This window comes from Phalacrocorax carbo, chromosome 2 (genome assembly GCF_963921805.1).
Source record: "Phalacrocorax carbo chromosome 2, bPhaCar2.1, whole genome shotgun sequence".
Classification (NCBI taxonomy): Eukaryota; Metazoa; Chordata; class Aves; order Suliformes; family Phalacrocoracidae; genus Phalacrocorax; species Phalacrocorax carbo.
This window is the reverse complement of record NC_087514.1, coordinates 123,343,234-123,370,515: the sequence shown is the minus strand read 5'-3', so window position 1 is coordinate 123,370,515 and position 27,282 is coordinate 123,343,234. Positions and strand designations below refer to the sequence as shown.

At 38.8% G+C, this 27,282-nt stretch overlaps 1 protein-coding gene across 12 annotated transcripts in view; it reads left to right on the top strand.

The window, feature by feature from the left end:
- RBMS3 (RNA binding motif single stranded interacting protein 3) overlaps positions 1-27,282 on the top strand; it is a 724,789-nt gene that overhangs the window by 676,736 nt on the left and 20,771 nt on the right. For all 12 annotated transcript variants that reach the window (XM_064444222.1, XM_064444223.1, XM_064444221.1 and 9 more), the window contains one exon: positions 8,857-8,967. In XM_064444222.1, the coding sequence (XP_064300292.1) occupies positions 8,857-8,967 (111 nt within the window). The remainder of the gene's footprint in view (positions 1-8,856; positions 8,968-27,282) is intronic.

Genomic DNA, 27,282 nt, shown 5'->3' with positions numbered 1-27,282 from the left:
AGAACTTTTAAATTCGAAAAATGGGGTGGGGAGGGAAAGGACATAGTTTTCTCACCCTCCACACCTTTAATCTTCCTTTGTGCAGGAGCTGCACAAAAAGGAGTTTAGACATAGGCAGCAGATGACAGTGCTTCACAATGTGCTCTCATGGAGGATGAACGTTGGGTTTGTAGCTAAATTCAAGAGTGATGCAACAACATCAGCCTCAGCATGTCAAGGTGCCTCTCACCCTGCCCCATGCAGCTGGATACCTAGATTACCTGGCAGCCCCTGCATCAGCATGGCTCTGAGGGTGCAGCTCATATTTGGACCTAGCCTAAGAGTTAGCTCTGATACTCAAGAGTTACCTTTGGCTCAGCATTGCAAGGGCCACCATGCAGTCCATGAGCAACTCTGTGAAGCATTCTCACTTGTATTGACCATCTCTAGTAAATTCTGGCTTGCAAGAGCAATTCTGATCTTGGAGTTGCAGGGAGACATCCTGATGGCTACCTATCCCTTGACCATTCTTCCCATTGTCCTCTCAAGGATTAGGGGTCTCACAGAGGAGCACTCTGCTGTCTGCCGCCTTGGCACCTCAGTATGCCTCCTTTGTGCTTCATTCAGTGATACCACCTCACTTTTCTGAAAGTGGATGGATGGATGGATAGATAGATATTTTCATCTAAGACTGGTTGTGGTTAGGTCCTTCTAGTGCTGTGGAGCTAGCACCATGCACAGCCATGCCATTTTCTCCTGGCTGCAGTTGTGTAGGATGTCATTTTGTCATCTTGCCTCTGGTGGATACATAGGGTTATATTACCCATCTGCTTTTCTGGATTTCTCTTCTCTTGTTGGTAGCCAGTTCCTTAGCATTTCTGATGTCTCCCAGTGTCAGTGTTTGTCCTTCTAATCAGTGAGTCTTTTCTTCCAGCACAGCCGCTAGATTGCAGCTCACACAGCGCGAGTCCCTCCTGGTTTGGGGCAGGAAATGAAACACAGCACATCTGTTACAGATCACAGCTGCTGCCCTGTCACTGGCCATTGTAGTGTCGAGGCTAGAAGTGCACGTAGGAGAAATGTCACAGGCATTTCCTCCCCAAACCCAGTTAGCCACTCTCTGTGCCTGGCAAATGACCCATGTACTAAATCTCACCAGAAAAGCAGAGATCAACAGTGCAGTGTCTCAGACATTTGGTGTGATCAAATGTCTGTTGTCATGACTTCGTGGAGACACACAGACAGGCAGGACTGCCTCACCTTGCCCAGAAGGCTTGAACCTCAGGGAGAGCCAAGGTCCTACCGCACTAAACACGCCATACATGTTCTCATGCCACCAACCTGCTCTGCTCCTCTGCATCTAAGCACAAGCTTTGAAGGCAAGTCTTTCTGTTAGGCATTTTTCTTGTATTTTGAGCATATTTCCCTGAGGAAAATAAAAGAAGTGTTCTCAGCTAGTAACAGAAGCTCTTACTCAATGTTTATTAAATGTTGCGCATAAATAAGTTTAAAAAACTGTCACTGTTGCTTTTAGTTACTTTTTTCATAGTAAATCCTGGACTGAGAGTTTCAAGCATCAAAAAAATTATCCACATGTTGAAAAAACAGCATGGCCTGAGTGAGTGTAATAGAACTGGCAATATAATTTGTCTTCCCATATGCAGATATAAGGGTGTATATAGGTATATATATGTGTAAGATCAGACTATTGAGGATGCAAATATGGCATCCTTTTTGAAAGCTTCATTTGAACCCAGTAAGGCAGGGAAGTGAAAATTTAGGCTAAACACTGGTGCTGACTCATATTTTAGTTGTGCTGTTTAATAATTTCCTTTTTGCACCTTGTTAGAACTAGGATGTGCCATCAAGTAAATTTTCACACCTGGTTACAGGCGTGAAGGGGAGGGAACACAGCAGAACTGTTTGGAGTGGAAATATTATTTGGATTTAGCTTTAATAGATGAAGCTCCATTCTAATGCTAAGAAAAACTATTCTACAGGGAAGAGACTCCTGATTCTCGTTTATTAGGATGGCACACCAGCCACTGGGAGACAGTGGATGAGGGAATTAGTCCACATAAGAAAATATCTATAAGAACATAAAGAGAATGGAATGGCCAAGCACAACATTTTAGTATGTCACATACTAATTAGGTATAGATCAGGAGTTCTGTGCAGGAAATAAAGATTTGTTCACTAATAGTGTCGAGGTTTTGAAATCTGTGCTTGTTTTGACATGGACTGGGAAGACCTTTGGATATTTTTTGTGAAATCTGATAGCGGGAAGGGCAGAAGAAGATTTGTTCTGTATATTCCAGTGGTTATGTACTGGGCAAATCACAACCTCCATATTTCCTCTTTGTCTTCTGGGAATGCTAAGCCTTATGTGAGCATTGTGAGGATGCTTTTGTTAGTGGTGGCTGTTCTTGATAGAGCAAGAAGACTGTTATGTGGATTGGATATATAAAGCCAGCATACAGCCAAGTGCACTTACAAACTGAAGGGTAGGAAGAAAACAAGAGATGTGACTTCTTGTTCCCCTCTAGAATATGTCAGAAGAGGGTGTAAGAGCTGTCTATGGCCTTTCTGGTGGCTCCAGCACTTGCTGGAAAGAATGCCTCACTGTGACAGGTCATTCCCTAACTGCTGTGGGCTCCTTCCTGTTAGTAGGCCCCAGCAAAACTACTCCCATTTATTCAGGCACATAATACCAGAAATTTTATTTTATTCCTGGGGCAAGTTGGAGAAGGGTATGAAAACTATCATTTCTCCCTCAGTCTAGAGAGAACACGTGGGCTTGTGGTCCAGCCTGCATGTGCAGACAGTAAAGCCAAAGATACAGCATGCAGCTCTCAAACTCTGCTGCAGAGTCCCTGTAGTAATTCAGATATATTTTCCTTTCATAAATCTTGTCCTTTTTCTCAATGGCCTTTCTCTTGAGATCTTATTTTGGGTGGAAGGATTTAAGTCACCATGCAAAAGTCACTTTAGGCACTGAGTGACATGGGCAACTTTTTGTTTGCAACAGAAATGCTATCTCTTTCTTTTTTTAAAGCCCTTTTAGATTAACAGACAATGGTATGCTATGAAACTTACTGTTTTTACAAGTCTGGTAGGAGCATAAACTACTGGCATAATATCACAGTGGTACTCCCTGATGTAATAATTTATTAACTGGTACCAATATAGTTGCAGATACTGCTTTATTTGTGCACACTGTTACCAATGTAAAACTCTTTCTATTGCATCAACTGTGTTTTCTTTATTTCTTGATGTTCCCATTTCTATATCCTTTTAATCTGCATTTCTACGTGTAGGCTAGTATCTGTATATTATCAAAAGCTGTATTTTAAACTAGGAGACAGGATATATAGTTAAAGGCAAGAAGGACAATGGGAAAGAAACCATCAAAACCCTTGGCTGTTGTTATAGGAAAGGTGGTGCATACACAATGGTCATCTTTGTTCTTTATCTATCTACCACACTATATTTGGATTCGTAATCCTTTAAGACCAGTTATTCCTGGGTAGTAACTCTCTTGGACCAATGACATATACTTTCAGCTGAGGAAAGAATCTCACAAACATACAGAAAAAAAAAATGAGAAAGGGAAAGCGAATGTGTCCATTGCTCCAAGGAGGTTCAACTAAGGTATGAAGGTGATATCAGATAAGAATTTGAATTTATGCTCAAAATTAGAAATATTACAATATGAAGTTGTTGTTTAGTACTTGCCGTAGAAACTGGACTCAAAGTCGGTGAAGTTCTGTATCAGGGTTTGCCCATTCCAAAGTTAAAGATGCTTTAGTTTAAGTGTAGGATTTGGGCTTCCTGCTCACTTTACCCCATTTTTAGCAAGCTTTTACATTCAACAATATAATGAAAAGAAAGAAAATCCTAAGATTTGTAGAATATACCTTATTAGCTGATGTTTGCTGATCTTCCTCAACATACTCAAATCATTATTTAATCTCTGATCAGGTAGTAAATGCCAAGGCACTTAGTAACTTTTCACTGAGAAAGGGAAAATAGATTTTCTTTGATTTTGATATATAATCAGTTTTTATGGAATATCAACAAGTATCTCCAACAGAGTTGCTGACAGAGGGCAGAGAGGATTTCACAGCTACCTTTAGTCTTTCTCCTATAGTCATGAAAGGTTGGCCTAACAGCCAGTTCAGAGCACTTCGCAAGGCTCCCTGCTCTGACGAGGGGACCCTATTTTTAATGCTGCCTGTAAGAGGCAGCCCAAGGAGATGAGACAAGTCAATCTAGACACAACAGTAAACCCATAGAAATAGGGTAGTCATTTATTCAGTATGCAGAGAGAGTACATTTATCTGCAAAAAAAGTATGCGTGTTGGGTTTTTTCATATTAATTTTTGATAGACACATCCAGTCTGATAAGTATAAGGAAAGTCATCCCTTCACTCAGTTTAATAAAACCCAAAAAACCAACATGTTCTTGATAACATGAAGACATTCACTTGGTAGTATGGTAATAACTTCTCAGATCGAATGACCTGGTGCTTATATGACTGCACAATGTGTCTGTAAACAAGTTTGAAAAGTAAGTTTGCTGCTGTAATGTTTATTGGCTTTACATTGGCCAGGATTTACAAAGAAGAATTTGTAAGTATGCTTAACTTGTTGAAACTTCCTAAATAAAGAAAAAGCAAACTGTAAAATAAGCAGATGCTTACTGTAAGCTTTAAAAACTATTTATTCAGCTGGTATTTGTGCCTTAAGTCTAATATCAGTATTAGAACACTGGAATAGAACAGAAGCCTTTAATACAGTTCATTATTCTAGAAAGCTGGGACTGACTAATCCTTCTTTCCACTGGCCCCCAAGTGAATCTCTCAACTAGTGAACTCTCTGTTCCTAAAGTCCCCTAATACACTTTTTATTTCTGATGTCACTTTCTCACCCTTTAAGGCACGTAAGGTGGCATGTGTCATTGAACTATCATACATTTATTTCTGCTGATGCCTTTTGGTATTGGCAAGTACTTAAAGATAGTCTACCTAATGTAATAAACAGGCTGTATTTAGTGTCCTTCCTGTGATTTCAGTTTGTTGCCAAACAGGGAAAGTACAGTGTTCGTAATTGGTAAAGTCAGGCTTCATTTTTTGCAAGTGATAGACTAGAAAATATTCTGGAATAAATACATTCACTTTCTTACACAAAAGGTATGTCCATAGGCCTTAGAGCATTTTAAAACAGCAAGGTCTTTCAAGTGAAGTGAAGAGGAATTAAAGTGTATATGTCAATGAACTTATCCTGGTTTTTTTGCAGTGTTGCAAAAGTTGTGTGTTTTCTTCCGTATCATTGATTCCTTACCATTTGCCCTGTTAATCTTCGTTTCATTTACAGCCACTATAGCGTCGACAGAATTGTATGACAAGTCATATGCTAGGAATACCTTGCCAAATTTAAAAGTCATTATAGTAACCGGTTTCTTGCAGGAATTATAAACAAATTGATCAGACTAAGGCAACAGGGCAGATCTAAATATTTGGCAGGCCAACTACTTGTTTTGGCAAAGACAGTGGCAAAAACCTCATCATAAATTCTTCTACAGGTTTTTTCAACTAAGCTGGGCCTTCATAATATTATGCCATGCTAAGATGTCTATATCATTTATAAACTCAGTAAAATCAGACATCCAAACAAATGAAAGTGAAAAATATGTTTGCTGTAGCCTTTGCCAGTCACGAAATGGATGTTTATCAGCAAATACCTATTATAGGCTGAAAAGAATCAAAATGCTTTTAATATGATGACAGCATTTGATGCAAGACATTGTTGTCTTCTACAGCTAAATAAGTTGAATATGAATGGACTTGAACAGCTTGTAGTATTAAACACATTATGGTCTGGAGGCTGGGTGTCGCCCTAACAACCAGGAGATAGTTGCTTAATTAAGTACAATTTTTTCCCTATGTGATCATGAGAGGATTCTGCAAACTGGTGAATTAATGGTCTGGCAAATGCATGTGATTCTCTGCTCTAGGTAACTGTCAGCTTCAAACATGTTAAGCTGTCTTAGGAAAGCTGCAAGTACTTGATTTGTTTTCCCAACTTCTTTTCCTAACATATTAAATGGTATGTGTTTAGGGACTAGAATATATGTATTTTCTATTTAAGAATAATATGTTTACTGTCTCTGAGCAATTTTTTTGTCCTTGATATATTTTCTCTCCAGTTCATCTTTTTTTTAAATAGTTTATTTGCAAAAACCTGTCTTGCTTACTTATTTACTGAAAGACATTTGCTATCAGATTTTTCCACTGTGTGTCTGGCACTTGCGTTTGCTACACTAAATCATAAGACTTCCTTCACTGCTGGCCTTTCTTCATTTCCATGCTCCTGAATTTATACACAGGAATAGCTATCAGTCTGTCACATCTGTAATCACAGCAAGTTTCTCCAACCGTACCTTTGCAATAAACAGCTTTGCAAAGAAAGCTAGGTATTTTAAGGCTATGGGACATCCTAAATTAATTGCAGCCAGTACTGCCAGCAGTGCAGGGCTGCATGAAGCTGTGACGTAGGTGTGACTTTCTGCTTACCCCATCAGACATTGCAAGTGGGAATTCACCTTGTCTGTCACAGAAAGCCCTGAAGCAATTGTCCATCTCTAAGCCAAAGGAGAAGACTGCTCATAGAGGGACTGAGAGCTGTTTATCACTTGACAAATTTGTTTTGAGCGTTTATGGTTTGGTACAGTAAAAACACTGTTTTGTGGTGTGGATCATTCAGAGCATAAAGCTTATGATACCTTAGCATAACCAAAAAGTGCAGCTGGATGGCCAAACCCCAAGACTTCCTCTGGCTGCATGCTGCTCTACAGGAGCAGCCCTGGTATCCCAGGCCACTGATTTTGAACATACAGCAAGAACTTCATTTTCCTTGGGCATGGTGCTACCTCAGACCCTGGCACTGAAACTACTGTGCAGGGACTGCCAAAGGGGCTGAATGAGTGTGTGCCCCACAGATTTGCTTTAAGACTCTTTCAGCAAAAGGGTAGATTTTTTTTCAGCAAAAAGAGAGGAGCAGCATGAAAGAGAAGAATGTAACGTAAGGAAGAAAGGGCTTTTTGAATAGAATACTTACTATGCTGAAAGAAATTTGAAAGAAAATTTGTAGCGAAAATTTGTGGCTATCTCGATTTGTAAGGACCCATGCCAACAAGGAGGTGGTTAACACTGTGGTAGTTCATTAGAATTAGTTAATCAGTGGGTTAATCTATCTAAACCAGTGTAAATTAATAGAGCCAAGAAGGAAGCAAAAGTGTTCGCAAGTGTTGCAGGTTTGATACTTGTACACTGATCAGCTTGGTTTATTAGCATTTATTTGGAATCATGACAGATATTCTGTGGAGGCTTGTTTCTGTAATTTGCCAGGTATTGTAGGGACTCTTGTCAGTGCAAGAAATGTTATCCACTATGTGACATAATACAAGTGCGTATGTATTTCATATGCTCGGGGTATTACAAAATGGACTGACCAAGCTGAGCCTGCCTCCTTTGTATCATTGCATGCAAGTAATGAGTTTGTAGAGACTGCAGAATTGCGGCTTCTCAAATAGGATGTGCATAGACAAAATACTGCTGGAAGGCAAGAAAAAAATTGAATTGGTACTTGCCTGCTTTTTTATTTTTGTTTATTTTTTATTTGCGGCTGAAAATTTGAAATCTTTTGCTTCTAATCAGATTCTTGACAATGCAGTCACAGCTGCACATAAATGTGAGGCAGATACTTAGGTGCGCTGTTGTTTCTGGAACTAGCTGATTTTAAATTCCAGTTTATGGGTGGATTTTGTCAGTAATCTTGATGGAAAAAATGTCAGTTTTCCTTTTTTTTTAAACAAATATTTTCGTCCACATTTTCCACACTTCGTAGCAGCTGTAATGTGATTGTGCAAATTTGTAGTGTGTGCACGCAAGCATACATATGCACAGAGTAGAGCTATTGTTTCATATGAAGAAATAGCTGGAAATAACCTCCTTATTTAACTATCTGCAAGAGGAAGAGCAGACCACTCTGTTTCTAACTGACTTTCTCTAACCAACACAGGAAGTAGCATTTTACACCATAGAACTGAAGAGAATCAACACTTCACTAAGGCATGAGGTTACCAACATGGGACCTTGGGGAGTGGGAGAGCAAAAAACCAAGGAATATGAATGGCAAAGAAGCTTTCTCCAAAGCTCCTCTGGCATGTCTTTTGTTTCATTTTTGTTCAAAGTCTTGTTCTTGCTTTAGTTCAAATGCTGTTTGTTATTAATGTCTTTGTTTTTCATGCAGAGAGGAAAAAAGCTTTTAAATGCAGTGTATGTGTTTTAAATGGGTGTCACTACCAAACTCGCTGTCAATAGCTAGTCTTACTTAATCAGCTATAAAATGTCATGAGTAAGGGTTCTTAATTGAGACTGGAAAAATCCAAGATAATTACCATAATAGGTTGAAGATCTCAGAGACTGAAGGTTTTAGAAGTCAGAGAAAATTAGGGACATATGTGTTCTGTCTGTAAGATTATTCTGTATAGGATATGGAAAAATAGAAATGACGGCTATTTTGCAATGTACAGTAGCATTTATCATAGAAAGAACATACGCATTTGTTTGTCAGAAGCAATGAAGTAAAAAATGACACTTAATTGGAACTGACATAAAATGGCCTCATTAGTAGTACAAATAATATATGTGTGTAGCTTGGTTGTCAATAGGAACAAAACATATTTCCTCTGACACATATATTAGTCTCTTCTAAGATTCGTGTCAAGTTTTCAACCAGGTTCACTCATTTAGAGAATGATTCTTTTTTTTTTTTAATGTGAAATGTTGAAGTGTAAATGATGTATGTTTGTAGGGTGCTGTGATAACACCAACAATGGACCACACTATGTCAATGCAGCCAGCGAGCATGATGGGCCCTCTGACCCAACAGATGAACCACCTTTCCTTGGGCACAACAGGAACGGTAAGATCATAGGTTATGCTATTTACTTTCTACATGGTAAAACGTTTATTGCTTACTGAGTTTCTCAAGGTAATTTATTACTCTTGGGTTTTCAGTGCTTCACCTTTTGCAGTTTAATATTGCTGTGGTTTACTTTGTTTCTTCTCCACGTCTGGACACGTCCGGCCCTGTTGCAGCAAACATATCAAAGTGCCTTTCATCCTGACCCAAACATGATGTACCACACAAACAATATCCTCATATCACTACATCACGCAAACATGTATCTACAGATAAGTTTCTAAAACCTTCATACAGTCAACATTAGGTATTATAGATCAGAACTGACAAAGAAGTATGAGTAGTAAAACAGGTCAACGAAACCTGCTCCGTACTTAGTTCTCATGTAAATATGGTAGTACTCCTCTATCAGTTTGGTTTTTAATGAGAAATTGTTTGCTTCTCAAGCTAGAAAGTTTTATACCACTGGGAGATGAGAGTTCTGGCTTCATGGTAGGATCCAGTACTCAATTCTAACCCGTAGCAGCCAGCCATACACAGTTTGCTCCAGGATCAGAAATGTGATTTTGGGCCAAGCTCAGCTGTGTTTCCAGTATATTATATTTAAACATGCATATTTCAACAATTATTTTTTCTTTCAGCTGTGTAAGTCAGACTCAATTAACTCTCCCAGAGTCAGAGAAAGACAAAAAATACTGCTAGTAAATATTATTAAAACTCTCTGAAACGTTCCTAAAATACAATAGCCTGCACACAGTAAATGGTGGTTTGATATGTGAATGTGTGCCCACTGCATGGTCATGTATATTTTTAAGAAAATGTAGACATAAACATTAGACTTGCATGTCTTTAGCACACAAGTGCTTTACATAATAATTACCTAAAAGATCTATTATGCATTTGCAAAATTTTTTTTTCTGTTTCACCACTGTCCTGCTTGATACTAATCTCTAGGAACAGCTTTCCAATTTTGGTTGTATTGGGTCTTCTCTTCCTTTTCTCTTCCTCTCCTTTTTTCTTATCAGTTTAATTTAATTCTACCTCTGGTGTGTTTTCCCCCTTTGAAAAAAAACCCTCTGTTGAGATCTGAGACTTCTGTATTTATTTCTGAGGAAACTTGAATATGGTGGTTCATTGTTTATTGCTGTTATTTTAAATGTTTCATTCAACAATCAGAAGAAGTAGGAATTATATCTCAAAGTTAATAACAGCATTTTTCCCCTCTGAAGAGATGAAACTGAAGGAAATACTAGGACTAGTGAGAATTTCTGCATGTGTAATTACTGTGATTTAAAAGCGTGTTTAAAAATTAAGACAAAATGGAAAATGAATTCTGGATATGCTGCTGGGCAGCTCCTATGAATTTTTCCTTCTGCCTGTCATTTTCATTTCCATGACTCTTACAGACGTTGTCTTCTGCACTTATTTTCTCATAATCTTAATGCAAACTAGAAAATTCCCAGGTAATGTTCTCTTCCAACTTGAGACCACTGTTACAATGCTCGTAGTAACAAATCAATTTGGGGAGGCAGGGGAAGGAGTCTAAAAGGCAGTGGGTGATCTAGCAGGTGATAATAAGATCCTGAATTTATTTTCCTGCAACTGAAAGTAAAGAAAATCTTTCCTTCCTTTTCCTAACTCTTTACACAGTCTTATCTTTCAAAGTCACAGCATTCCCTGATAACTTATTGAAATACATTCAGAGGTATACCATATAGGTTTATGTTTACTATCTTTAAAACTCCTAAGTCATTTACAGAAAACTTAAAGAGCAAGAAAGAGTAGATGATTGATGGGTGTTACAATATCCATAGGCTTTCATAAATCTCAAATGACACTCTATTTTATCGCATACAGAATTCCTCTTTGGCAAAAACACCATCAGCACCATGTTCAGTTAAAGTCCTCGTGCAAGCAGGATAATCATGGAGGTCATCGGGAATTCCTCCTGTCAGGAATTAAAGGGAGAGCTTCAGGATTTGGGCTGCCAGTAGCAGTTTTATTGGATGTATCCATCCTCACTTGAAATTGAATCTTCCTAAAATGTTCTGTTACATAAAAAACTTGTGGGGAAAATGGACAACCTGTTTAGAGGCATGATTTATTTAGAGATATTTTTACTTCATTTATTCTGAAGTTTGAATTTTAGTCCAGAGAGAGGAGCATTGAGAGCATTAAGCCATGACAAATTGAGGCAAGTCCAAAACATGCTACTGTGAGTACCTCAGCAGGACTAAGTTTTATGGGCTATATAAGACATAAACTATACATTTCTGTTATGAACATATTTTTTAATTTTATCCTTAAAACTGTGCAACAGGGTGCCATAAAGACCCACCAGCTATCTTTCAAGAAACCAGCCAGTTTTTGTTTAAGCAAACAAGCCGAGAAGTCACAGACAATTCTGCTCAGCATTGGCTGTAACTGTGTCCCAATTTAATTTAAAAGCTCGCAGCATGCAAAACAGTTTTTATTAAAAGGCTTTCATACATTCACTTCCTCAGACAAACCATTTTGCTAATTAACCTAACATATTTTTTAACCAAAACAGACCTCTGTAGTCACCTAAGTGAGAGTTGACTTCAAACCCACTTCCAAACTTGCCTGATTCAGACTGAATGCTGGGTTTCTAAAATATTGCTACAACAGAAAATCTATTCTCTAGCAAGTAAGCTAGAGAAATAGCATACTGGCCTACACATGCCTCATATCTGGTGGGAATTATTCTGCCGTTTGATGCTCTCTAAAAGATTAAAATACTCTGTCCAGGCTGGAGCCATTCCAGAGGGGAAACCCTTCACAGAGGAGCACTCTTTAGCCTCTCGGTGAGGTGAGTTACCTGAGCAAGAGTGTCCTCTGCCAATTCCTGCCTCAACACCAAAAACTGGATTTGAGTTTTGATCTCTCAGCCCTGAAGCACACGTTAAAACCCCATGCGAATTCAAGGGGCATCCCTGGCTGCTCTCAATTATTTAGTCGACCAGGCCAGGGAGGGCATTTCTGGCTAAATACTGGCAGAGCCACTCACTTCCAGCTGGAAGCATCCAATTCAGCAGCCAAAACAGAGCAGCTTTCCTACAGCCCCCACTTGCAGCCAGCTGCCTTCCCCTGTGCTATGGGAAGCCTTTAGTTACCGGCCCCAAAAGGCACAAAGATTTTTTTCAGGAAACCATTTGCCATGAATAAGAACAAGAAGTTTTCTTTCTCTCCAAACCCCCCAAAGAATGCATATTTAATTTTATTATCTTTTTTAACATTTTTATTTCTTATCTATTATTGAATTGTCTGTATAGAATCTGACATCTCTGCTATACTAAGCACTCCTCTAATTAGAAGGATGCACTAAGTCTATCAAGATGCCAGGCCAGGTGAAAAGCTGCAAATCCATCTTTACTTGATCTCATTGCCCACCTTATGAAAACATACAGCTGCAGCAAATATTCCAGCCCAAAAGATGGTACAGGGCACCAGGGGAAGTGAGGTAATGGCCTACAGTTTGTGGCAACTCAACCCCATGTTCCTGTGCTGTGAGAGAAATTCATACAGCGTTTGCATCTCCCAGTTACTGTGCTTTGTGCTTCATCCACCCAGAACATAATTCCTTTCTGCCTTTATGAAAATCAAATTGATTTCTGCCGCTGAAAATACAGTTTACATTAATGATGAATTGAGAGGCAAATGTGCTGCTCTGATCACCTCCCCAAATCTGCCTGAAATCTGGAGTTAAGCAGAGAACCTGCCAGAGGGGTGATTTCTGCCATATTCATATGTATTTTTCATACACAACTCTTCACTCAAAAAGAGTAGAAAGTGTTTACATGGGTGTGCTGGCTATGGGCAAATATATAAAGAAAACCTACGGTTAAATTATCCCAGGATTACAGCAAAAAGGTGATAACCGAATATTCTGATTAAGGCTGACAACCCAGCCTCAGCTCCTACAATTGTATTAAAATGAAATTTTAATGCCAGGAGGCATAATGTGAAGACAGACAACAGGTTTAACCTTGAAATTTTTCTTTTGTTTACTAGTTTATTATTATTTATTACAGTAAGTCTTGTTTTTCCTGTGTAATATTCGCCTACAATTAAGTCTGCTATTAAAAAAGGTACCATAGAGAAAGCAGAGAGTGAGCGAGTCTGTAAGGGTAGCATTGAAAGAGCAGCATTAGTATGTGTTTAATAATGTATGGAGGCTGGAATTGTTCCATCATCAGCCTGTCGTTCAAAATGTTTTCGATACAGCCATTGATCTGACATCTGTTTCATGGTTTAATAAAGTTGTGATTGATGCCTGAGTGGATATAATACAAAACCCTTTAGAAGTATGAAAAACGAGCAGTATGATCACTGATTTCAGTCCCTGTTGCTCATCTCCCTTTTACTGAGGCACTTCCACGTTTGACCATCATCCACCTCTTCAGTGGGAAGATTTGCTCTATTCTTTCTCTTCTGCTGCTCATTCCCAAAGGAAGTTTTCTGTTCAGCACTGTCTTGGTCCAGCTTTCTCTGCCCTCCCTGCTGTTAGCATCCAACTCAGATACTGCTTGGGTTCCAGTTTCATCCAACACATTGAGGGAGCCTTTGTTAGTCCTCATTGGCAGAGGAGTAATTCCAGCTTTTTTTCCCCTCTCTTTTGGAACTGCCTTGCCATAGGCTTGTTTCATCTTAACCCTTTGAGACCCACACCAATGGGAGAGTGAGTAGAAGCCAGGTTTTTTACTAAAACTGCTGCTCAACTGTGCTGCTTAATTGTTCTTCACGCTTGCAGGCGGTTCACTCAGCTTTCAGCTTCTAATTTTGAAACGTAATAGGCAACTTACAAAATAAGCTCTCCATTGCACTTTTTAAACAACAACAACAAAAACCTGCAGTCAGGTGGAAGTAATGTGGGATTCTGCTGAAACTGCAAACCACCAAAACTCAGCCTTCCTGGTTTATAGTATCACCAGAAATCTCTCATTGGAATAACAGGCTTGTTATGCGGATACATCAGTCTTATCTTTCACTTTGTTAGTTCTTTTTGTTGCCAGCGGAGCTTGATGGTATCTCCAGAACCCTTCAATGGAACAACAAGCTTGTTATAAGTTTTTTATCTTTTATTTCCTTTGGATACTCCATGGTCACCAGTGGTTTAAAATGTCACCTAAAGGCCTCAGCAGAATAACTGGTTTGTTAGATAGGGTTGTTTTTTCCTGTTTAATCTGCAATTCTATTTGCACACACTACAGCTGCACGGAGCTGAAACATCATCGCATTCCCCTGATGTTCAGATCCTTGTTCAAAAAGCACTCTCTGTTATTCTAATTGTATGTCGCAAGGTCCCTGGAGAGTCACAGGACCAAAGTTCTTTTGCAGTCTTGTGCCTTTCATGTTATCAGGTGTTAATCTTAAAGCTCTTCTATTTATTAACTGACTGTTTCAGTTACTGTTTGTGTGGAAAATATAGGACTGAACTCATTGCAAATGAAATTATCTTAGTTCAGGCTGAAACTAAGCTCATCCGTGTCCATTTACTCAGCCAAGGTCCAGGGCAAATGCAAGTGATTAACAACATGGAGCTGTCTGGCGCAGGAGATCCATTTAGGGAGAAATTATTCTGGCTGGAAAGGAGAAGAACAGCATAAGCTCTTTCAAGATTTATAAAAAAATCCAAGTAACTCCTCCTGCATCTTCCTTCCCAAAGAGCCTCTTGAAAGGCAGCTCCAATTTGCCTGGTACATAATTTGAGATAAAAGAGGGACACTCAGTGCAAATGAAAAGTACCAGATTCCAAGGAGTGAACAAGGAACAAATAACTTTTGGATGAAGCATTTAATCAATTTGCAGAATTTTCTGCCACTAAATATTATTGAGACAAATAGGTTAGCAATCTTAAAAAAATGGAGTCAACATTTCTATGAGGAAACCTTTGCAGGTGCAACAGCAGGGTGGAAAATTCTTAATTTGATAGTATAGGCCAAACACCTGGTAGGGTGGTCTTTTCCCTTTTTGGACCCTCTTGAAGTCCCACAGACTCCTGTAAGAATTGGGCTGATCAGCCCTTGTGCAGAGGAGGCTCTTTCTAATCAGCTACCTCGGCATGGGTTCCGTGGTTTGACCATAGCTGTGGTTAGATGGTGTTTTTGAATGAATAGAGTTTATAAAATCCCATTTCTTTAGTGTTCCCCCTTCTCTTCTGAACTTAGCTTTCCTTTCCTACCATTTGTTGGTAGTGGCTTACTGTTTGCCTTCATGTGCAAGTGTGCCTATCTTCAAAGCCACTGCCTGCCATAGGCAGAGAGGGGGAACGTAAAAGGAGAATAAACACAGATGGAGGGAATTCCATTTTTGGTTCAAGCAGCCCTTCATAGGAGCCCAGTGTGTCAGTAGCTTTTGTTCTGTGTTAAATTTTGCCTTCACACGACACTTCCACAAATGAACAAGTGCTTTTGTTGAGGACTCCTTGCCTGCCTGTGAAGCTACTGACCCAAAGCGACATTAGCCCAGTTTCCCTTTCAGAGAAGGACTCAACTCCCATTATTGTGGTGATAAAATTTAAATCAACACAAAGCAACAGTGATGGATCAGCAAAGCAAAAAGTATCAGCCAGAAGAGCCATAACTAATATAACTTCATTTTCATCATCAGACAAATCTCATTCATATAATAAATTTGCAGCTGACTTCACATATCTCTGAACTAGAATATTTAGAGGCTTGTTTCTCATATATTTTCTTACATATGACTACTGCAGTTCTATTTTGTGATTTCTAGAAGTGCTACCTTTTGATACTTTGAAGGAAAATGGGAATGTAGTTCAAAGCCACCTCTTTCCAAAGCATGTTTGCTATTGAGTGATAGCCATGCACTGCATATAAAATGAACTTTTTTATTTTGCAAACGTGAATAGAAACCGGAAGCCATAAAACTTATAGTATCTACCATATAGTTAGTGGTCTGCAGCATATCCTCCCCAATAACACTCGTCTTTAGTCATACTCCAGGAAATTTTTGTTCATATGTTTGCTGGAGATAAACCAAGATTGTGAACTCATTTTGCTAGCTACTAGTAGATCATTCCCCGAAAAACTTTGAATGTGAAGAGGAAAAAAGTATATGTTCATGCATGTTCATGTGAAATTGTGCTGATGCCACAAATAATAGGGCAGGTTTTGGAGAGAGAGAGTTGGTTTAGTTTGATTTGCTTTGGCTTTAGAGATTTGTATAAGATTTAACTGAAAGAGGCTCTTTATTTAACAGCCAGGGAAGTAGAAAAGAGGAACAAATAATAGGTTAAAAAGAGCTGAAAAAATTCTAGGTTTGAAACGTTCTGCCACGCCTACAACTGACAAATTCAATAAAAGGTGGAAAACAAAAGTACTGTAAATGTCAGGTCTGTCATCTGTGTTTGCTTGATGTGTTTCTCTTCTGTAAATGTGTTTTTCATTTTGTAATCAAGATTGTAACTCTTTGCCTTATTAGAATGAAACTTGTTTTTATTGTCCTGGCTGTGTTTAAATGAGGCTCAGGTGATTCTGATAGAAATGATGAATATGGCTTTCCAGAGAAGTAATGAACCCAAATCACCAGTGGCACGGACAGATTCTGTGGGGCCTCTGTAATCCAAGACAAGTTTGAGGATCTTAGCGAGGTGAGGGTTTTTTTGCCAAACTGTGATCATGTGAAAAGCAAGAAGTGTCTCCAAGAGTGGTGCTTCCACAGCTCTTCTCTGCCAAGAGCTGGGGAAACAGTCCTGTGGTCATGTCGCCACACACTACAAGTATATGTAAGCACAGCAAGAAGTCCTGAAATCTTTGAAGGAGCTCTATGCTCAATAGAAAAGAACATCATAAATTATATGGAAGAACGACTAGTTTCTGCTAAGCACTGTTGCAGTCCTTCACACAATATCAGTTCTGTCTAAGGTGAGGTACTTGAATTGTATCAACCTCAATCACAGATGTCATAAACTTTAGCTGAAAGAAAAGGGCATGAAGGTGATAGACAACAGTAGCTTGTAACACAATGTAGGTGTGTGAAGGGCATCTATGGAAAGGAGGAGATGGTTTTAATAGTGCTAACAATATAAATAAGGACCTGAAAGTAAAATAGGGAAAGCATAACTTGAATATCTTGCAGAAATTGGTAATATATTAAGAGCTAGACTAGTGTCATTGTTTGGGACATCTAGAACTCAACTGGGCTAATCACCTTAAACTCCACAGGAGAGACATTCAGGTGTTGACACAACAGAGCAATTTTTCACAGAGCAATTTTTCATCTCCAACTTCTGTTTTCCATTACAAAGAAACGTTGTTTAGTTCAAAAGAAGTAATGATAATTATTTTTTTCTTTTCTATTAATTTCCTGAGAATTCAGGAAATGATAAAAACTTTTAAAAATATTTACTGAGCATGATGTACCAAGACTCAGAAAAGAGACATACATCAAAATAACATTTCATTTACAATGCCTGAAGTTTACACAGTCAAAGAGTAAACATATGTTGCAAGTGGCCATTCACAGTTTTCACTTAGAAAAAAACCATTTGGTACCAAGAGTTAAGATTGTCTCATTTCATGTTGTGTGGATTCATAAGATAGTGCTTTGTTTTGGCCTTTTTTATTTCAATGTAGTGGGTACACTTTGTTAAGCAAAATATTTCTACTCTGAGCAGCAACCTTTTAATTACATTCCCAGTGTTTTCTCATAGGGAAACCTTCACTTCCAGGGACTTCATAGAAACACTAGGTTATAGATGCTTCAGTGTTTCTGATGTGAATGACACATTACTGAAAACATATACAATAGACTTGAAAGGGAATTTAATTTGAAGGATGTTCAGTATTTTTCATATTTTAATCACAGTGACAGAAATATCATAACTTGTGTGTTGGGCAAAGGCCTGGACTTGCAGATGCTCACAAAAATAATATTCCATTGAATTTCATTGCCTTTTCCTATAGTGTATCCCACTGAACTTCAGTGCACAGTGCATTTCACAGTTAATCCATGTGGTTTATCAGATGGTTGGCAAGCTGGTAGCCGAAAGGTTTAAACTTCCTCTAAGACAAATTGCCAGTGCTTTTGAGGTATCTTTCTTATTTTCATCTGGAAAGAGCAGCCTGTTCAGGGTTCACTCATTTGTGAAGCAAGGTTAAATGAAGGAGCTAAAGGTACAGTCTTCCTTCATATACTGTGTAAGAGACTGGGATCCTGTGTATACAGTGATTTCAGCCTGAAGTTCTCAAAAAAAGGGTAAGCTTCGTTCAAATGATTTACAGTTCTATAGGGAGCTGATGATGGCAATAACCTCTGTGCCCTCAGATGGTATTTTATTATTTGTGAGTTATGGGCAATTCTGTGTCAGTGCTATGACGCTGTAGAATCCTCTTACTCCTAAAAGACTCAAGGTGGGAGGAGAGTTCTGCTATAACCAATATTTACTATGAAATAGCTCAGTCAGCACATTTCATTAAACTGTAACAAGGGGTTTCAGAGCAGATGCATCAAGTGAATTTGGGAGTTTGCTGAATTGAGTTGTTTTTCTAGCAAGGTAAATGAACTGTTGAACACGGCAGATTTCTACTGTGTGGCAGACAAGAGCTGCACCATGTTGGGGTGGGTCCAGGGAGCAATCATATCTCAAAGAGGCACATCCTTTTACAGTCCCATGGAGGACTGCTCTGTCCTTTGGGATTCATTATGAATTTCGAATGTGATAGGCACACCTGTACATTTCTAATTTTGCCTTTTTAATTTTAGCAGTTGTAATACAGCAACAGCACTTTTCTTAGGAGTTTAGTATCTAAATGTCCAAATTACTGTGCATTCGTCAGCCTCAACTCCTGTTTTCCTGTGCCAAGTGTATTTCCCTTGGAGGTTTCCCTCAAATCAGTATAGTTCTATGATGCAAACTGATTTCACTGATGCAAAAACTTCATGCTGTTTGTGTTTTCTGGCCTGCAAACCACAGTTCTGCACAGGGTTTGCAGTGTAGACCAAAGATGCTATGATTTCCAAACTAACTTTTTTTCTTTCTAACCACAAGGCACTTGACTATTCCCTTCCTCCCGTACTGTTTACCCTGATTCTGCTCTGCTGCCAGCCCTTCCCACCTAAAATACATGCACAGGCTAAAAAATGGACTGTATTTGTTCTTTTTTCAATGACTATTTTTGGCAGTGCTGATCGGAGTGACAAAAATAAAATCATGAGGTAAAGTGAGTATTTGGCTATGATGGTATTCCCACAGATGACCTTGGCTAATCTATCCACAGAATCCAAATTGGTGCTCAAAATTTTAGTAACCAAAGGTAATTTTCTAATAAAAACTATTTTGCTGCCTTTCTTGTAACATGCGGGTGCTCCTTAACAGCTATTGGTAGGGCTGATTTCCTGTGAAGATAATGAACTTTTCTCAGAAACTTTAGTTTTCGGGTGATAAATGGCTGCTTCATCAAGGTGGCCATAATTTGATTCATTGTATTCTATTTTAACCAAGGTTTTCTACTTCGAAGTAAGAAAAAGGATATCTTTTTTTCCTTTACGCCTTCTGGAAGATTATCTTATTACATGAAATTTATTAATGACTAAAAAATACAAGTAGCAACAACTTCAAATTTCCTTGATGTGTTATAGTAGTATAACATACGTAGTTAGTAGAAACAATTTCCATTCAGTGTATGGACATCAGCTGAATAAGGAGGTTTCCTTATTTTCTTTGTATAGGTTGTGTCTGAACTATTGCCAGCAGAAGACCACTGACCTTCCTGAAATTTCTATCCTTTGTTTAAAACTGAACATAACAGAGTTGGAAATCAGAAAATGATTGATGAAAAAAGTTAAAGTAATTAACCTGCAACAGAAAGCAAAGACTGATACATTTCAAGGCTTATAAATCCACTTTTCTTTTTCATTAATTTTCGTACAAATATCATGAGCAGCATTATATTTTCTTGTGTTTCAAAATGCAAAAATATGGCATAAGTATCACAGCATCATCTTGAGTTTATTTTTAATATTATGATTTTTATTTTATTGCCTACACTACTGGATATATATTCCAAAGAATGGTAATATATGATCGCAGTTCCGAGTCTGGCAGAGAAGTGTAAAGGATTAGTGTCTCTGGCCTGTAATTATTCCATAGAGATCTTTGCAGGCAGAGTTGGGCCCATTGCAAACTAAGAAATTGCAACGCTTACTGTTAGTTTGAAGCACTTCTTTTTTAGGCAGTTTCTGTGGGAATATTTTAACCCCATCTGCACATATCGTGCAGATTTCTGCTGAATGTTTCTATTTTTTTCCCCAAAGTGCAAGTGATACAGAAGGGAATCCGTAGCATTTGCTATTCCTCCCAAACACAACAGGACTCATCTTTTGAGAGACATTCTGAGGCAGAAAACAACTAAAAAAACCCAACAGCAGCACCTGTATTGTGTTTTATATTCTCAGAGTGTTTTAAAAACGTTAATTAAACCTTAGAGCACCACTTAAATAAATAAGCAAATTAATGCAAGACCTTTGATTTCCTTTGCAGAAAATTTTTTCCATACAGTGTAGTCTTTCTTATAGCACAGGCAGCAGCTCCTATTCCAAACCCAGGGATGGCTCAGCTGTACCGCTAATGCAAGCAGGACAAAGCCCAGACTCTTGGTGCAATGGACTGCCGTAAGCTGTTCCAGTCATGGCAGCTGAGCTAATTGGCCCCTTTAAGAAAAGAGTATATTTTACCAGTTCTGGTTAGATTTGGCTTTAATCCTTGCCTCTGCAGCATGCCTAGCATTGAAATTTATTTGCTTCTAACCAACTAATCTGTAATCTGTCCTGTATAATAATAATGAAAAATATCGTTAACTGGAAGTTTGCAGTCAACCCAATGTTCTAAATTCCCGTGCCAAAATACATCATGAATGACAAATACGTTTTGGCATTTATATTTCCTTCAGTTCGCTAGCAGTATAGACAGCTGTGTCTTGGTAGTTTTATTTAATGGTTTTAATCTCACTCTGTTTTCATCTTCATGCTCTGCATAGTCTTTCTTATGATCCTTCACAACAAGCAAAAAGTTCCAGTCCTGAGGCTAGGATGACAGTTAAGCAGATGCTGTTTCAGTTCACAATTACTGTTCCTTCAAGGCTATTAGGTGATATTACGGCTGGACAGGCTGGCAGACCACCCTCCCACACCCCCCTCCATCCTAAGATTAAATTCATTCTCCCTGACATCAGCCACTAAGTGAGAGGAATCTGCAAATACTCGTATTCAGCTTCAGGAATAGCCAGTTTTACGTTTTCTAAATGTTAACTCTGCTAATTTGTATTTAGGAGTGAGGCTTGGGAGTTCAGTATAACACTCATATGTCAGCAGCGATCCTTCTTTGTAAAGTGAATCATGCAAAGTCCTATGGTTTTAAAGGCATTGATATAAATTTATTTGATGGGAAAATGGCCACTTTGTCATCTCTGTCATATTCTTGGACAAGAAAATCTGTCGTGCAGTTAGGACTTTCTCCATTGCAAATATTTGCACAGCACTTAATCTTTTTTTTTTCTTTTTGAGTGTAAAAGGAAAGCAGAAAGGGAACATTTTGCTAATCCATGAGTGTCAATGCAAAATGAAGATGCCTGAGCTTTCCAGTCAGCCTGTGTGCATAGCCAGAAAAGCATCAAAGAACCAGAAAGGACAACCTGGCCTAGAAATAGATACTCTGCAAGATCCTCCTGAGAAAAACAGTCCTCTGCCTGAGCTGTGGTGTTTAAAAGAGGCTAGGCTGTTTTCCCCCATCCTGCTTACTTGCCTGTACAGGCTGAGATGCACTTCTGCAGCATTTGTTCCTTTTCGCATGAGTGGAGCAGAGGAATCAGAAAAGTTCACTGAAAACTCCTGTTAGGGCCAGTGTAGAATGTTTTTAAAATATACTCCTTTAAGGAAAGCTAAAGATGATTGAATTTCAGTTCAATAGCTATAGATGTGATTCTTATTTTTTTCCAACACTGTATGTGACATCCATGCCTTGTCACCAATGATGTTTAAGAGGATATGTTGTCTCAACATTGCCTTCTGATGAAAGGAAGGGTTGAAGATGCTTTCTAGATTCACAGTCCCAGTGTTTCTTGTGATTATTCTTTTAAAGCAGATGGGGGAAAGTGTTACAGTCTTTTCTTCTATTCCCAGGTGGACCTATCTGAAGCATTCCCAAGTATCTGTAAAGAAGCAATGGTGTCTCCCATAGAGGAAAGCCAGATGCCCTAATACAGATTTGGGAGAGTGCACGAGACTGTCTCTCCTGCTGGCCTTATCACTTGTTATAGTTTTGCTGTCATTGACAGTAATATTTCATTAATCTGTCACATGGAGTTCCATTTGAGAGGATGTAGGATGTTAGAATTTTTGTCAGTTTTAATGCTCAACAATGATTTATATTATGTGAAATTAATATATTATTAAAAATATGTCTACAGCTCTGACTATGCGTTATGACACATTCGGAAGATCTTGTCCTCTCTTAGAACACCTACCTCCAAGCTCTATTCATTTCATTCACCATTTGGAGTATGTATCTTGTAGCAGTTTCAAGCCGTAACTATGCAGCTATTTAAAAAGGAATGAAAAAATGTCTCTAAACTTCGTATTTCATCCAGATATAATTCTGTGCAACCAGGATTAAACATGTAGAAATTTCATATTGGAACATCTTAGTCAATATTCCAGAGTATCCTTCTGCAAACTCAGCAGTACATCCCTTAGTACATTTTTTTTGTTTGATCTCCTTTACGATGAATAGCTCACTGGTCTACAAAATTTCCTTTCTTTTCATTGAAACAGTTTTTAAATGTGCACCACTGCAAAACTTTCCTTAAACCAGTCATGAGAGGGACTTCTCTCTTTCCTATTTTCCCTTTTCCCAGCCTCACCTTTCCTTATTGCGAATTTGCCTTTGGGCCAAGGATTACTCACATTTTTGAGCTGGAAGCAAAGTTTCACAACCCCTCACTCCCTCGGTCTGCTCCCACCCCAGGGAAGCACAGCTCAACCTGGTGGTACGGTAATGCTTGTGAGGGACACAGTAATACATTGCCTGGATGAGAGCTGACAGTGCTCCGAGAAATATGACAGTACCTCTGCCCTTGATCACGCTTCCCATTTGAAAGTTTTCATTTTGGTAATTACATCCTTCCCAGATAGTAGCCGTAGTCATTGATCATACTAATATCATTATAACTGATTCCCGTAAGTCATCTTTTAAAGACACTTTCTATGGTTTCTTCCCCCCCGTATCTTCTTCCTCTGCAGTCACAGGATAAGACTTTTTCTGTCTACCCTTCATCTGATTGATTAGAAATGCCACATACTTCCTTTACGTATGGCCTGGTAATATACACATCACATTTCTTCCCTTGGGATCTTAATCAGAACAAGTAATGGCCTTTAGCTTTTCTCATTAGCAAAATGGAAAAGCACCATACCCAATCCATTAGAAATACAGCATTGTAATATGAGCTTATAGAAAAATGGCTGTGTGCCAGCGGACATGGACTGAGTTTACCTTAAAGGATTTTTTAAAAAAAATTAAAAAAAAAACCGAAAGGAAAGGAAAAGAAAGTCACCCTTTCTGTCTGGCAAGCAAACATTTTGAGCCATAATTTACCATGCCTGTCCGTCAAGCATTTTGCTGTTGCTCCTTAAGTGCTGTTTGGACAGCTCTGTCATATAAAGGGCATTCATAAGGAGGAAATATGGGTGTTTGTACATGTATTAGTGTCTTCCCCAATGTTGATTCCCTTCATGGATTATCGTCCTCATATTCACCTATCAGAATGAGAGAGAGGGGAGGAAGTTGGGAAGATTTTGTTATGTTTTGCTTTGCTTTTAATTTTTCACAGAATGTGCTAACCTGAAAAAAATGTAACAGGAACAACCATTATGGCATATTCATGTATCAAGTGTTTACCTGAAACTGCTGCTATGCTTTTTTTTAGCCCTGTCTAAAACTGTTTACGATCAGTACACCAAGAGTGAGGACAAGGCTGATTAAGAGGGTTTTTTTTCCCCACTGAAGTGAATTGCTTTTCACTTGGCCTAGACTTTATTAGCCCTAAAAAATATTAAAATTCATACACCAGTATTTGTGCTTATACTTTCCAGAACTGTAAGAGGGTGTTAAAGCACAAATCCGTACTGACTGGTAATTGTATATAATTTGAAGGAACATGAGCTGACTGTCTCCTTTGGAAAGCTAGCACTGGAGGAATACAAAGAACAGCCCTGGAATGCTGCTATTCCACCAGCACTAAAACACATCTGTTTTACTGGCCCCTTCAAGCATTGCTAATGTGATTCCTGGGAGAATAAGTACTAAGAACACCCATAAAGCTGTATTAAATAATGTCTTATGGCGAATGGGTGCTTGCATGGGTTGGTTTGTTGGGGTTTTTTAAATACACCTCCAGTTTCCTAGGTCTTAAGTTGCTCATCTGTACAAAGTGAGATTCAAAGCTGAAGCATCAAGCTAGCATTCTTGGCTGCTTCACTTACGTTTCATCAACTGTGCCGAACACACCTTCCCAACAAAACAGAGCATCCCAGAACAAGGTAAAGAAAGTAGTACAATGGAATACTGTGAAAGACCTGCAGTAGTAGTAAAAAAAGGGAGACATACTAAAGGGGCCTCTTTAGGACAATTTAGGGGTGAAATTAGTGATTAGATGACAGAACAGGAAGGCTTAAGACAAGGAGGGATGACTGTTTTTTGAAGTATTGGAAGTATTGGGCATTTTTTTTCCTTCTTTCATTTTCTATTTTGTTCTTCTGCTGGTTTTTGGTTTGGTTATTTTTTTTTTTAATTTTTTGTTATCTTTACTCTTCCCTGCCCTCCTCTCCTTGTCATTTGGATGAAATGATTACAAACTGGGAGATGTTCTGTGTAATTTTTACCGCAAAGTAAATTTAGGAGTTCAACACTGTAAGCAGCTTTCTACATGGTAGACAAGCTCACGACATGGCAATATAGTTCAGTCCACTTAGCCAGCACCTTGCTAAAAGACAAGGTTTCTCCTTTGGTTATGCAGCCCTGCAACTGATGGAGTCTGATGTGTCTCAGAGATCCTCCCACAGATGCTAATTAACATTATTAGGAGTAGACTCTGTAATATTCTTACTCAGTCACACACTATCAGTAGGGCATTGACATTAATTTTAAGGGGACATTTCTCCCATAAGAATTTCAAGAGTTTGTGGAAAGTGGGAAAAAGAAATCCCTCACAAAAATGCTTACTATTGCCATCTTCCCAAGACCTGCCATGTAAGCAAAGCTAATGATCGTGTAAATATATTTAAAGATTTTAAAAGACCACTTCATATGCTAATGAGAAGCAATATTTTGTACTGTATTATTTTAAAACATAGTACTTTAAATGTATTGAAGTTGCCACCAGCCATTAAAGGTTAGTATACCCTATCATCCCCACCCTTTCCAAATATGAACATGGTTGATTGTTTTGCCCACTTTACAAATAGAAGAAGAGCTGGCTGAGCAACATCCATGGTTTCCAGCTTGTGGGAAATTCATCTTATGAAATTCGGTTTCATTCTGATTCATCTTCTAAAAACTCAAAACAAAACAGAAAGATTCTCCCATGAGCCAGAAATTCCAAACAAAAATTAATTTTTGGAAACAATGGCTCATGGTGTTTCCAATACAAAATATACTCTGCAAGATCTTGACAGCTGGTCTTGACCAGAAACTGGTTTAAACATCCCTCTCAGTTGCTGTCCTGCTCCATGTCAGCGTTCAGGCAGCAGCTGCAAAGAGCTCCCAGGATTTCATGTTCCAGAGCAGCCCCACCATGTCCGATGCTTTGGGCAGACTTCCAGATCTCCTGAAGAGAGGTTTACAGGTCTGCTTACAGAGGATCATATTAGTTCTGGGAGCCAAGTCAGAAAAACCCCAGGAATGTTGCTTTGGGTAGGCGACTTGGTAGGATTGTCCAGGAAGAAAAGCAGGGCACTGGCTCAAAGACTGAACAGGGATTGCTGGTTCCTGTGTGTTCAGGAATAGGCAAGGATGTCCCAGAGCTTCACCTGAGACCCAGGTGGAAGTGGGGCTCTTGGGGCTTGCAAACTCTCAGCCTAACCGCCCTAACTCTGTGTTGAGCAGCCTAGAAACCCCGAGTGCGTGTTTTGCAGGACATTTGGCCACACACACCTGATTTTCCATGCATCCTTAGGCATAAGGGCCCAGCATTTCCCAGAGGGAATGCATTTCCCCCTGCCTAAGCCTGGACTTGTATGTTCACCATCAATACAGGAAGGACAGCTTTTAAGGCATGCCTAGTGCCACATTAGCTTGCAGTGTAAGCTCCAACGGGAACCACAGGTGATGTCTGCAAGGTATTTTGTGCTCACTGAACGGGCAAGTTCTTCTCCATCTCTAGATGGGGGGTACTTGTGGACAGCTCTTAAGAACATCCAAGGTGTACTTTGGTGGTGTAATGCTATTATCTTACTACCTTACATTTGTCAGGCATGACTGCATTTTTGTGCAGGAGGTGGTGAAATTCCTCCTGTTTCTAGGGTAATTAGAAATATTTATATTCAGGTGACTAATATTCAGGTGTGTGTTTCTACTGTTTTGTTGTGGGGTGTGGTTTTTTTGTTTTTTTTTTTTAAGCTTGTAATTGTCCTTGCTTTCATCTGCTTCAGTCTTGGACTGTGAGCCCATGAGCTGTCCACTCCTATGTCTGTTCTGAAAAAGCAAATGGAAGGTGTATGTGGTTGACGAGAAACTGTTATTTAACAAGTCTAAGTGGTTCTCCTGTTGTTTTAACAGCAACTTCATCCAAACAGTATGGACATTTGCACACAGTAGTCTGCTTCTCTTTAGGCTCTTCAAATTCATGGAGATTTAATAGCCTCTAAAAGACATGTTTACCTCTAGAAGGCAATTATTTGTTCATATAAATGGATATGTTATTAATAATAGCTTAATGTGCTCATGTGTTGAGAGTTTCACTGACACATTTATTTATTTACTTACATTGAAAATACTAAAATGTACAGATCAGTCTTTCTTCATCTTACTAGCAGCCATTCATCAGGGACTAATTGAAAGAATTGTATTCAGATGGTATTTTCTAAGAATTTCCGACAGAGGTGGTACATAGGGAATTTTTATGTCAGAAGAAGCAGTTATAATTCTGCTGCATCATCCCTTTATTATTCAGGATACAGGATCTGAAAGACGAATATAAATGTGACAGAATTTCAGTGATTACAGACCCTGGCTGACCAAGACTGAGTATCCTCTGTTGTTATGATATAGTCACTATA